Consider the following 14,098-nt stretch of genomic DNA (forward strand, 5'->3'; position numbering starts at 1 on the left):
TAACAAATAAGTTATTATAATAAGTAATTTTAACCAGTGTACAATTTCATGGTAAATACAGTCTTTTATTATAAATACGCTGTACTTTTTGGTGCACAGATTAACTTTGTCTTTTTACATCTTTACTTAATATTTATAATGTTGATGTGCATGACGTATGCTTTATTATTCAACTGTCCTTTTATTTTACCATAAATGTGACGAGGACTGTTCTCCTTTTACAGCTTAAAGAAAAAATATCAATCCAATAAAACTCTGCAGGCTTTATGAAGCCAAGCCTAACTTTTTCCTTCATTCGTAATCATTGTTCAAACACGACTTCTTGAAAGGAGTGTACAGAAAAGGAGTGTCTCCTTTACCTATAGTTATGCAATTTTTTAAGCTACTCTCACACTGCCAAAAATAACTTTCACATTAGGAAAAATGATTTACTGCCATTTAAATAAACTTGCAGTACAAACAGCTTGCCTTGTTGTCGCCTTATTCTACTACATGTGCGGCTCAACAAAATAACAGTCCTGTGAAAATGATCAGGCACAAACACAGGACTGAAAACAGGTGAAAAAGGAGTTAACGTCCAATAAAGAACATTTGGATCTTTAGAAACACAACACAAAGAAATGAGGGCTGGCACATCTGTGAGCCAACATAACTCTTTACTTTATTATTATTTAGCAGACGTACCCTCCCCTGTGTTTGTGGTATGCCTCCCTCTGTCTCAGACCGATTCCTCATCTCATGCGTGTTGTTTAGTTTTAGTACTCATGTCTCCCACAGGTTGTTGTTTTGGAGAAAGAGTCCTGTGTCGGTTTTGTTTCCTGCCCTCCTCTCCCTGATCAGCCCGGTTTGTATAAATAGTTGTCCCGTCTCTGTGTTTGACCTTGTTAGATTGTTTGTTGATGTCTCCATTGGTGCTACTTATGTGCTTTATGTGGACTTATTTAACTTTATCCACCGTATTGTTCTGCATTTGGATCCTCGTCTGTACACCGCACGTCATAACATTTAGCATTAGTTGTGTTTTGTTTCATATGGGAAGCGGTGGTCAGATTTAAGAAGTGTGGAATAGATACTGCAACGCAAACACAGCACTTTGTGAAGGCAGTTCACTCAGTGTTTTTTTTTCCCCCCTCACACATACCATAGTTGTAATTTAGTTTCAGTAAACTGTAATAAACAGAGAAGTATGTAAACATATTAAAAATGAGTGCTTAACTTGTTTTTATGTCATCGAGCCACTTTTTAATTAACCATGAAGTAGAAAATGATATTTTTTCTCGCTTATCTTTGCTGACTGGTCAAAGCTGGGGAGTAACGTGGTTTATCAAAAGTTTTTCCAGACTGCACACGGCTTACAGTAAACTCCCCCAAACCTGTTTTCAAATACTGTTATCAGTCCCGGAGAATGCTGAACATGGTGTCCCACTTTTATTCACAGACTGCGGATAAAATTTAACTGTCGTGCATTCATTTGTTGCCTGCTGTTGACTGACTGACAGCTAATGGGTGGTGGTTTCTTTCAACCAAATCAATAAGTGTCTGTCAGCATTTTATTGGTCTGCTCTGTGATCCTTAAACACTTAAAAATGAGTGTTTTCATGATTAAATTTAGTGGATTTTTATATAATGTACTGTAAAAGAATTAATGTTATTTTAGTGTTTGTTTGGTACTCATATTTTAAGCTTTTTTGAGAAACTCAAATTCTCTTAATGCGCTTGTCCTATGACAGCTGGGATAGGATAATAATGCAAATGCCAAACAGCTTATTCTGTAACTGACGCTTGTTTGGTGTCATTTAACCATACACAGCCACAAAATATCACGATCCTTGGTCGCTTTACCAAGCGTTTTGAGTTTTCATATATTTTGATGGTGTATGTTTAAGTTCATTTAGTTATCTTGAGCTCCAAGGTTGCCCAGTTGTATTAGATTCCCCATGTGACTTCATCCCCTGTGTAATCGTCCTGCTTTGTCTGCTGTGTTCATGTCATGTTTCTAGGTTTTCATGTATTCATGGGAGGTCTTCATGTTCAGGGTTTTTTTTTCATGTTTTAATCTTAGTTCACCCACTCTAGGTTATTCTTTAGTTTTGCATTTGCCCTTTTATTTTGTACTGTTTAACCAGCCTGCAATAAACGGCTCGCCCTTAGTTAAAGCTACTGTGACACAAGAGACACTGTGGGATCTCATCATGTAACCATGCTGGTGACATCAGACTTCAATCCTCCAATACAGTACCTTTATTATTTCACCACAGAAAACACAAAAGTATGAGATTTATGAGAATAATAAAACAAAAGTAATTTTCATTTTTGGTGTGATTGTACTTTTAAATCCAATCTTAAAAGGCTTGCAGATTTCTTTTCTAAGACAAATTACATCATGTATGTCTGTAAAGATTTTCAGGTTGAATATTTAAGATCCTGTCCAAACCAGTATGTCCTGTCCACATCAGGGAGCAGCATATAAATATAGAGACATTTGAGACCGTTTAGCTTTCAAAGTTAAGATAACCTGATTTCCTGAGTGGTACGCAGTACTTTCCTGCCTCCTGTGTCAGCCTCTGACATCAGGGCACAGTGAGGGCAGTGCTACTAAAGTTCATCACAAATTTACACCCAAAAGACAAACATCAAATTATGCCCTGTGTACAGAGAGAACTACAGAGAGAGCTTGACTTATATTTTGAAGCCCCAGTGTGCATGCTTCCTGGTACAAAAAGTCTGCTCATTACGGCGTAGCGTTTTCAGTGGGAGAAACATTTCATCACTCATCCAAGCGACTTCCTCAGTCTCAGCTGAATACAGGTTTCCCCAATGATTGAGCATATATCAAGAAATGCTTCCTGATACTTTCTTTTTTAAAATCATATTTAGAGTCCACAAAAATATTCTAAAGTTGTATTCAGTCATCACCTGATCCGTTTGAGTCAGAAAAATTCAAATTAAAACCAGAGGCTTTGGTGAAGGATGCCAGTCTATCACTCTTGCCTCTTACACCACTCATCACCGGGGCAACCAAGAGCAGTGCAACAGCCATTGTTGAGCGCATTTCCAGCACGTGTGCCATGAACAGATGCAAGCAGTGCTTGTCTCAGGTCTTGTGGTGTTATGTCTACATTTTCAAATCTCCCACATGCTCAGCATATCACGTAGGCTACTTCTTCACGGACACTCATGGTCAGCTTATTCATTATTTTTAACTGAAGGATAACTAGAAGAGCCGTTGATCCTGAGTTTATCACCAGAAACATTTCTGTTTATATTACAGTCTTCTCAGCAACTGCCCTTCCATCTATGTAAGAGCAAGTATGAAGTCAGTTTTAGAGAAGATTAAAGGTATTGTCATATTTTACTCACTCTGGTGTCATCACTCTTATCTACTTTGATCATCCACTGAGCACTGCTGAGTGTTAGAGACAGGATGTTTGTAATTTTAGTGACCTTGTGTAAATGCAAGAAAGCAGTCTGTCACATTGAAGGACATATCCTGGTCAAAAACAAGATTCCTCAAAGTGTTACTGGAGGCCAACATCATGCTATCCAGATTAAGTATCTGATTAGACGCCATGTTTCTAGGATTTTTTAGGACAGAGTATAATAACCTCTGTTACATGTGAATTTAGAATCAGAAAATTAGAGGCCATCCAGGTCTTTATATCTTTAAGACATTCCTGCAGTTTAACTAATTGGTGTGTGTGTTATCTGGTGAGCAGCTGGGTGTCATCTGCATAGCAGTGAAAATGTATACTATCCCTTCTAATGATGCTGCCTAATGGATTGTATGATGTAGACAGAAGTTGTCCCATCACACAACCCTGTGGAACTCCATAATTTATCTTAGTGTGTGAGGACAACTCCGCATTTACATGAGCAAGTTGGAGTTTGATAGATATGTAGATACGATTCAAACCTCTGCACTGCAGTACCTATAATTCCTACAGCATATTGCAATTTCTGTGATCTAACGAACACAGAAATGAGTCATCATATGTAACCTTTAGTGCTGTTTCCATACTTTTCCTGCCACCCAACAGGTACCCAAATTTCACTCTAAAGAGATGTTCCACTATTTTTTGGTACCATTCTATACCCAGAGTACAAATACTTTGTTACTGTACTTAAGTACAATTTTCAGGTATCTACTTTACTTGAGTATCTGTACTTTCTACTCTACATTTTTAAAACAGGCTCGTTACTTTCAGTTTAACAGCTTTGGGGAGAGGATGTTTCTATAGTTCTAAAAATAGAAACATCCAAAGAGCTACTTTTCACTTTCTTACTTTAAGTTTCAGAGCCTGCAATTTCGTTTACCTTTACATGAGTAAAGAAGTTGAATCAGTACTTAGTAGTTTTTATACTTCTAAAGAATGTCTGTACTTTTGCCAACTCTCACTAAACCATACTGTTTGGTAAATCTTGTCTCTGCTGTCACTGTCACGGTTCGCGAGGCGAGCCGTATGGAATTGTGAAAGGATCCAAGATGCAGCACAACTGAGGTGAGGAAGCTTTGAGGGACCGTGCTTAATACAACAAAGGCGAGGGTGGCGAAAAACAGAACTGGGAGTAACCTAAACTGGGAAAAGCTAAACAAAAACACACCTGAAACCTTGAGACATGAAACAGATGCAGGGAGACGTAGAAATACACAGGGAAACCACTCTGGACGACGAAGGGGAAAAACGCAGACGAACCAGCAACGAGGACGAGGTAACACACACTATTGCTGTGTCCCAATTCAGGGTCTGCACGCTTGAAGTACGCATTTTAAGTGCGATTACGTCACCGCCACGCGACGACGGCTGTCCCAATTCGAAGTGTACTTCAAATGCATACTCCAAATGCGCCGTCGATTTCCCCAAATAGCAAGCGTGGTCCGGTGCACGCTTCGTGGTCCCATATATCCCACAATTCATAGCGCGGTGGTGGGTGTGGATAATTTTGCTGCAAAATACGGCAGAAGGGAGCTGCCGAAGAGTGAACTGTCAAAAGTAAGTACTGGATATGACCTCACTTATTTATGTGCGAATGTTTAATAACGAAGAACATTAAAACACTGCTGTTGGCCACATATTGGCAAAGTTATGTGACATTAGTGATGTTTGTACTTTCAGCCTCTAAATATACATATCTATATATCTATCTATCTCATAATAATCTGACAATACTATAATATTGGCCATATTATATTTACATTACCACAGTGAGATGACTTTAATCTTGAAATGACTGTTCAGTACAGAAATAAAGCCTAACAATCATGTTTTACAGTCCTGTGGTCTCAGCCTCAGATACTCAACTAATCAAAGTGATGTCATGACAAAAATGAATGACCAACAAAACATTTTTCTCCTTCATTTATGTCACACAATCTCGCGTTTCTCGCGGTTAGTATCATGGTTGCTAGGCAACCTGAACAGCGCAACGAAGGCTAAACCGTCCCATTTCACAACCCTCTCACTTCCTCGCTTCTCGTACTTATATAGTATGCACGTACGTAGTACACGTAGTGCACGTACTTCAAGCGTGCAGACCCTGAATTGGGACACAGCCTATAAATACACACACCAGGAGTCAGGGAATGAGAAACAGGAGGGGAACACACCTGGGAGACATCACCGCTGACGAGGCAGGGGAAACTTAAACAAAACGCACTGACATCAGACAGGGGCTTTCAAAGTAAAACAGGAACACATAGACACAGACTAAGAAATGCGGACTTGACACAGGAATACACAGGCAGAAAGGACTAAACACTAAACTGAGGAAGAACAGAACCAAAACCCAAAGAAATAGAAAACCAGAACCAAAATACATCACAACGATAGAAAACACAAAACGCTGTGTCAAAAGACCCAGGATCACGACACTGTCAGACAAACAGAATGTTGACATTTCTTTCCATCTCAGTTTAACCAGAAACTCTGGTCAGACTGGAGCTGACAAGGGCAGGTTTACTGAAATATGTGGGCTGCAAACTGTAGGCTTCAAACTAACCTTGGTTCCCAACTATATGAAATATAAGCACAAAAAGTAAGGAGATTTGTGTTCAACATTTAATTTATATTTAAATACCATTGGAGCCTGCAGTGTTGGGGAGTAACGGAATACATGTACCGCCGTTACGTATTTAAAATACAAAATATGAGTAACTGTATTCCGTTACAGTTACCGTTTAAAAAGGTGGTATTTAGAATACAGTTACTTTGTTGAAATAAATGGATTACACGGCGGTACTTTCCTGTTTCATATTGTCGCGGGTCAGGCCTGTTTGGGTTTTGTTTGACAGCTACGTTCTGTTGTTCCAGGCGGCAGCGTTACGGTTGCCATGGTTACAGGGTGACGCCCTCTCTCTGCGTGTTTCCTGGGTGAGAGAGCGCCTGTTGTTGCTGTGCTAAGCTAATAGGCAGAATGCTACCGGTATAGCTCTAAAGAATGTAGCATCATAGGCAGTGTAGTCCGTGCTGCAGGGAGAATGGACTGCCATACACGTTATGTGTCTGTGAGCGAGGGAGGGAGAAAAAGGAAAAGTACGAGTTGTCATCGAGCAAAAACGGGAGCTGGAAGCATGTAAATATAACTAGAAAGTGCATTTTCTGAAGAAACTGCAGTGTGAATGCTTGAATTTGAATGTATCCACTGAAATGAATTAATTGCTGAATTTAAGTTAAAAAATTTGAATGAGATAAAAAAAAAACAGAATTTTTAACCTGAAAACAAAAGCGCTGAACTGCTAAAACTTGACGTTTACACAGAAGAAGTTGGAAAATAGCTGAAAATGTTTTAAATGTAAATTGTAGTGTTTAAGATGAATCTTGGCAGAGTGAGAGAGAGCTCATTAAGCAGGCAGGTGTGAGCCTGGTTGCTATAGTGACTGCACCCAATGGCTCTATACACAGGGACACAGACATGTGCCTCACTTTTGCTGCTTAAAATGAACAGAAAAGTCAGCCCGAAACAAATCGCTCCCAAATGAAAAGTACATGTCGTATTGACAAAATTCTTTCACTGTGAGTGCCAGCAATGTCCAGTCTACCAAATTCTCAGTTTTCATGCCTGTGGAGTTTATTATATGGACGTGGTGACAGTGTAAAGACACCATGCTCTTCTGATTTTCAAACGAACCTTCTGAGCCATTTTAACATTAGAGTCTATGGAAGAGTTGGAGGGAGGAGGCTGTGCATTGGTGACATTTATGAAAGAACCATAACACCTATTGCAATAATAAACACATTGGATGAAAGAGGACAGCGATGGCTACGTTTTGAGGGTAAAATGATGGCTGTAGAGCGAACATTGTGGACACAGCAGCAGTTTTAAGAAAATATTTTAAGATAAATTGCCCCCCTCCTCTCACTCTAGCAGTTGAGCTGTCTCACTCTAGCGCCAACATTCCGTCCCATACACACCCATTATAAACTCTGAAACGGCTGAAAAAAAGCACGAAACTTAAACTGGAACTAAAGAAAAAGTATAATAGATATTGAAAAGATAAATACAAGTTGAATAGTTGAATGTCTTGTCTTCATTTTAAAGTTTGAATGGTGGCTCTATGTCAATGTATGTGGAATTAGATACAGTTTAAAGAGGAGTAAGTTGAAGGAGAATTTGAAGGGTCTCCCCATTGAAATACATGGGAAATTTTTGTTGAAAAAAGTTGAATAATTTTAAAAATATAAATGTTATAAATGAGAAAAATACAAGCAGTCATGTCCAAAAGAAGAGGAATCTAACGGTGTTTGAATGGTTTTTCTAAGTTGAACGGTTTTGAAGGAGATAGAGTACAAAAAACGTACGGAATATATAAAATAGAACTAGAAAGTGCATTTTCTGAAGAAACTGCAGTGTGAATGCTTGAATCTGAATGTATGCACTGAAATGAATTAATTGCTGAATTTTAAGTTAAAAATGTTGAATGAGATGAAAAATACAGAAATTTTCGCCTGAAAACAAAAGTGCTGAACTGCTAAAAGCTGAAATCCACACAGAAGAAGTTGGAAAACAGCTGAAAATGTTTTAAATGTAAATTACAAAGACCTAAGAAATGAGAAAAGGAAATTTAGAGTCAGAAAACATCTGAATGAATATTAAAAGTTCATATTCTTTGAATCACTGAATATTTAAAATGTGATCCCTCCACTTGGATCCACACAGTTTAAAAACTTTACATCTGAGCTTTGAAAGACACGGTGTTGGACAGAGAACAATGATGGCGACGTTTTGAGGGTAAAATGATGGCTGATGAGCAAACACTGTGGACACAGCAGCAGTTGAAAGAGAAGTGTGTATTAAGATGAATCTTGGCAAAGTGAGAGAGAGCTCGTTAGGCAGGCAGGTGTGAGCCTGGTTGCTATAGTGACTGCACCCAATGGCTCCCTACACACACAGACAGACATGCGCCTCACTTTGGATGCTTAAAATGAACAGAAAAGTCAGGCCGAAACAAATCGTTCCCAAATGAAAAGTACAGGTCGTATTGACAAAATTCTTTCACCGTGAGCACCAGCAATGTCTGGTCTACTGAATTCTCAGTTTTCATGTCTGTGGAGTTTATTATATTGACGTGGTGACAGTGTAAAGACACCATGCTCTTCTGATTTTCAAACGAACCTTCTGAGCTATTTTAACATTGGAGTCTATGGAAGAGTTGGAGGGAGGAGGCTGTGCATCGGTGACATTTATGAAAGAACCATAACACCTAGTACAATAGTAAACACATTGGATGAAAGAGGACAGCGATGGCTACGTTTTGAGGGTAAAATCATACATGTAGAGCAAACGCTGCGGACACAGCAGCAGTTTTAAAAAAGATTTAAGGATTAATTTTTTCGCTCCTCTCACTCTAGCAGTTGAGCTGTCTCACTCTAGCACCAACATTCCGTCCCATACACACCCATTATAAACTCTGAAACGGGTGAAAAAACATCATGAAACTTAAACTGGAACTGAAGAAAAAGTATAATAGATATTGAAAAGATAAATACAAGTTGAATAGTTGAATGTCTTGTCTTCGTTTTAAAGTTTGAATGGTTGCTCTATGTCAACGTATGTGGAAGTAGATAAAGTTTAAAGAGGAGTAAGTTGAATGAGAATTTGAAGGGTCTCTCCATTGAAATACATGGGAAATCTTTGTTGAATAAAATTAAAAATATAAATGTTAAAAATGAGAAAAATAGAAGCAGTCAATTCCAAAAGAAGAGGAATCTAACGGTGTTTGAATGGTTTTTCTAAGTTGAACGGTTTTGAAGGAGATAGACGGCGAAAAACGTACGGAATAAACCGGAATAATAATAAAGATGTAGAAGAACAATACTGTGAATGCTTTTACAAGCATTCACACTAATAAAGATGTAGAAGAACAATACTGTGAATGCTTTTACAAGCATTCACACTAATAATAACCACTGCAGCCAAGAAGAGTGCCTGACGAGCCCAGTTGTAAGTAAGCTATTAAGACTCGACTGTACACCGTGTTCGTGTTTTCCTCCAAAAACAATAAGTTCCGTTGGAGCAGCCTTTCAGCGCCTCTCTGTCTCTTGCTAGCAAAGTTGACCCAAACAACAAAGTAAAGCTAGTTTTCGGCTACGAGCCCTACACAGAACCCACCGTATTAGCCAGAGGTCCCTTTACTACGTACTACGGTTCGGAGCCGCGGACCTTCAGTTACAGTAATAAATCACAGCAATAGTACATTCATGTAGTTGTAAACAGCATGATAATATATTAAGTAATCCAAAGTATTTAGAATACGTTACTCTCATTGAGTAACGTAACGGAATACGTTACAGAATACATTTTGGGGCATGTATTCTGTATTCTGTAATGGAATACATTTTAAAAGTAACCTTCCCAACACTGGGAGCCTGATTATTGCTACTCAAATGTTGCAGCAGTTTATGTGGGTCGTGATCATGGAAAACCAAATCTTCTTTACCAGTGCCAAACAGTTCTTACAAATGTGAAACCATTTAAGGGAAATAAACAGGCATAAGATGTAATACCAAGAAGAACTGTTACAACAAAGTAGTAACTAACCAAATGTCTTTTTGTGACACATACATATACACACGTGCACACACACACACACACACACACACGTGTATGTACATATAATTAAAGTCATGTCTGTATGACTTATTCAAGGTTTCAATCATTGTCAAATTCACATATATGTTAAAATGATGTCAGTAGGTGAGCAGATTTTTTTATGCTTGATGCATGAATAGAAGAAAAAAAAAAAAGTGCACCAGTGCACTAAAGCCTAAGGGAGTGTGCAAAAACTCCAGTTACTTAGATTACCTTGTATGCAATGGTTTAAAAGCAGCTGTTTAAAATCCTTACCGATGGTGAAGTTCAGTCCGTCTGCAAACTGGCCTCCACCCTCTTTCTTCTTCAGGTGAGCAGAGCTGAAAAAATAAAAGAAATGTTTTTAACATTGTCACAGGAGAAAATTTCACAGAGCAAAACAAACCCCAAATATTTTATAGTCTTTTTTTAAACTAGAACTTTAAAAAAATATTTAAATTTAAAGTTTTCTTTATATAATTAAAAGTAGATCATCTAACAGACTCCTAAGTCCGTATGTGGTCTCTCTTCTTGTCACATACTATGAAAATGCAAAAGGAAAACTTACTTTTCCATCTTGTATTGTTATAAAATCAACAAATTGCCTTGACAATGGCATATATCCAAATCCTTTTTACCTCTACGCTTTTCAATTTAGTGAAATTCAGGACGCTTAAATTTCTAAAGTTCACAAATTGGCCAGTCATCTTCCAGGTAGCTTTTCTGGATTCTCCCAGTGCAAACACAACAACACATGAGTCATTTTATTTGAATCCATCCATCCATTTTCTGGAGTTGGCTGTAACAGGACTGGGATGGGCTCCAGCTTATGTGTTTGGCCTGTGACATATAGGTGACTATGTTTGCATAAATTTAGCTTAAAATATTTCACAACAAAAGGATTGAAAAATATGTGAAAGGTCATAAGGACAAACTAAAAGATGTTTAAAGATACAAATGTCATATAAGAGGATAAAGAAAACTACAGAGCCTCGCTTTCCCTTTTTGCCCCCTTATATGGATGTGAGTAGCTTTATGGCAGCAGTTTTGCATTGTTACTGTCACATATTTATCAGCTGTGTAATTAATGACCCTGTGATCTTTGGTCTACAACCACAAGAGTATTGAGAGGGTGCAAGCTATGTGCACAGCTCTTTATGACTGCCTTACTGCTGCTTAGTTATTTTTGAAAGGATCCAGAGGAGCATTTACTGCTCTCACATTGTGATGTAGTGCTGTTGTACTGTAACACCATTATGATCCGGGTAATGTAAAAACATAAAGAATTAAGCTCTTGTCTTATATGTAAGAAAACCATGCCACAGGTAAATGTAAATGCTCTCATCACAAGTAGCTGCTTATACTACAGCTACTGTTCGCTATATTTAGCGATGCTTTTTCTTCTGGATCTGGTGTCCACATTTCTGTTTTGCTTGGCCATAAGGAGAAAAACAAAAAACGCTTTACACTGATAGATACCACATTGGTAAATGGTCTGTATTTGTATAGTGCTTTACTTGGTGCTAAGGACCCCAAGGCGCTTTACACTATACGCAATCATCCACACATTCACACACTGGTGATGGCAAGCTACAGTGTAGCCACAGCCGCCCTGGGTCGCACTGACAGAGGCGAGGCTGCCGGACACTGGCGCCACCGGGCCCTCCGACCCATTGTATGGTGAATACTTTCTGTGCTACCAGTTTGACTATTACACAAGCTGTTAGACAACCAAACAAAACAAGACCGTCACAGACACATACAAAGCAGGCATTTCTGTCTTTCCACCTCCCTAAAACCTGAAATACCAGTCCAACTGGAGCTGACAGTAGGAGTGTAACCCAGATCTGATTTGAGCCGTTCACACTGTCATACCATGATCGGATATGCATAGGGTCAAAAAAATAAATAAATCGGATTTGATTCGCTTTCGCCTGCAGTGTGAACGTAGCCTATATGAAAAAAAATATGTGGCCACTTTGCAAACCGTATATGCTTGAAGTTATCCAAGTTAAGCTTGGATCCAAACCAGGAAGACGGGATGATCCATGACTAAGTGAATTACACATAGCATGCTAAAAGTACATACAAAAAAACTCCAGTTCCTGAGATTCATTTATCAAATAAAATGACATGTCTGACATTTTCCTGTCTCTTCTGTAGTAGTTTAACAGCAGCTGTTTAAAATCCTCACAAGCAAAGTTTAGCTTTGATTCATCAGCACACTGGCCCCCACCCTCTTTATCGCTCAGGTGAGAGCAAACGAGGAAGTGAAAATTAACACCATAAGTTCTCTCCGCCGTGAAGTAGCAGCTTGCACTTTCTGTGCTGTGGTCTCCATTCAGGCAAAGTTTGTGTGGCAGGTTAGTGAGCAGAAGAGAACGGGAACTAAAGTTGAATATACTGGCTAAAAATAAGGTAAGAAGAGATAATAGGAAATGAAATGCCTTTTAATTGCACTGCTAATGTCTAAAGCATGACTATAGAAACCTGTCCTTCCCCAGAAGCAGCATCAATGCAGACTAATTGGATTGTGATTATTTTATCCGTCTTGTTGACCATGGGACTGCTGATGGTGGTCCAGAGCCAGTATCAACTGAAGAGCATTCTGGACAGCAAGATTGAAAAAACGGAAGCGGCGTTAGAGAAATTTTCTGATGATTATCAAAGTAAGGACCTCTTCAAAACCACTGTGGAAAAACTAGTGGCGCAGGGCCAGAAACATGTGGATGATATGGAAGCTGCACTCAATAAACTCAGTTCAGAAACGGAGCAGAAGAAAGCAGAAAACGATGCATGCCAAGAAAAAATGGTAACAAGTTTTCCTGTGTTTTTCTGGTTTTATATTAACTATGCAAACACTAAACGTCAATAGAGACACATCTCTTATCAGCGCCAATGTTACTGCCTGCATAGGGAAACTGAACTTAAAACAACAATGAGGCTATTCAACGCTACTTTCCCTTTGTGCTTCCTCATTTGTGCCGAACTACATCTGAGAGGGAAATAATTTTCATTTACTTTACATATGCTTAACATTCAACCGCTTGTTTTCTACTCACCCTGTAATTAACATCCTGAAGTTTCCAGATATTTCAAATTATCCACCGTTTAAAAAAAAAAAAAAAAAAAACTAAAAAAAAAAATCTGGCCAGACTTTTTTTTTCATCCATTTACACCTGATTTCAGCACATTTTGATTTCAATACGAGCTTTTCACTTAAGATTGAGTATTTTTGCATTGTTGTGTTGGTACAAAAATGTCAAAATGATTGGTTAAGAATGAATACACAGTTGTATCGCTGGGCTTCCATGCCGTTTATGTTTATCTGAAATAGTATTAGTTTTTTAAAAAAAAATGTGTAACATAAATCCAGCCCAACCTTAAAAACATTTCTGCAACATTTCCACAGAAAACCGCACAAGCAGAGCTGGAAAGTATCCAAAAGACACAAAGTGAAACTAAAGGTGAGGCACACTTATCACACAGGTAATCCGTGCCCTGTTGCCCCCATGTGGTCAAACACTAGCAAAACTCTTGAGGTCCAGCATGTTAATCTCTTTCTCTCTTATCCAGCTTCCTTGGATGCAGAGGTTGAGGCCTGGACTCAGGAGATTAAGACTCTAAAAGAAACACTGACACGATACAGTCCAGTATGTGCGTATGTGAAGAGGAGCGAGTTAACTCAGTAAGACCACATTTTTCTGTTCTTCTAGTTCCAAAACATACAAAACCTTTGCAAAAAGTAGGAGTTATAAGCGCTGGATTAATAATGATGCATCTATGTCTTTCAGCAACTTATGTGGCATAAACCTCACCAAGGATACAGCTTAGCCGAATAAGACCAAAGAGAATAAAGTTAATGAATAAAGATAATAATAAAATCAACTTTCATTAAAAATGTGTAGTTCCTTTCTTCCTTGTTCTTTACAGAGATGATGTACCCTTCCTCTCATATGGTCTTTGTGTACCCCTTCATCTGCTTTTATAGTTGATGTACAGAGTTTTCCTTCTGTGTGTTTCCATATCAGCA

At 38.5% G+C, this 14,098-nt stretch overlaps 1 protein-coding gene across 3 annotated transcripts; it reads left to right on the forward strand.

Moving 5' to 3' along the window:
* The first annotated feature begins 4,585 nt into the window (after positions 1–4,585).
* On the forward strand, positions 4,586–13,966 carry LOC102783387 (uncharacterized). Of its 3 annotated transcripts, none has more exons than XM_087835113.1 (5): positions 4,586–4,710; positions 12,650–12,877; positions 13,478–13,532; positions 13,642–13,753; positions 13,860–13,966. In XM_087835113.1, the coding sequence occupies exons 1-5, from the start codon at positions 4,618–4,620 to the stop codon at positions 13,897–13,899; spliced, it is 528 nt and encodes a 175-aa protein (XP_087691239.1). In that variant the 5' UTR covers positions 4,586–4,617; the 3' UTR covers positions 13,900–13,966. The 3 variants fall into 3 exon arrangements, with proteins under 3 accessions (XP_087691239.1, XP_087691242.1, XP_087691240.1); XM_087835116.1 differs by lacking the exon at positions 4,586–4,710 and adding an exon at positions 4,900–4,991 and having other exon boundaries at positions 12,570–12,877; XM_087835114.1 differs by lacking the exon at positions 4,586–4,710 and adding an exon at positions 12,344–12,483 and having other exon boundaries at positions 12,570–12,877.
* Positions 13,967–14,098: the final 132 nt, after the last annotated feature.

Source organism: Neolamprologus brichardi, chromosome 22 (genome assembly GCF_056152115.1).
Source record: "Neolamprologus brichardi isolate AB-2024 chromosome 22, ASM5615211v1, whole genome shotgun sequence".
In the NCBI taxonomy this organism is placed as follows: Eukaryota; Metazoa; Chordata; class Actinopteri; order Cichliformes; family Cichlidae; genus Neolamprologus; species Neolamprologus brichardi.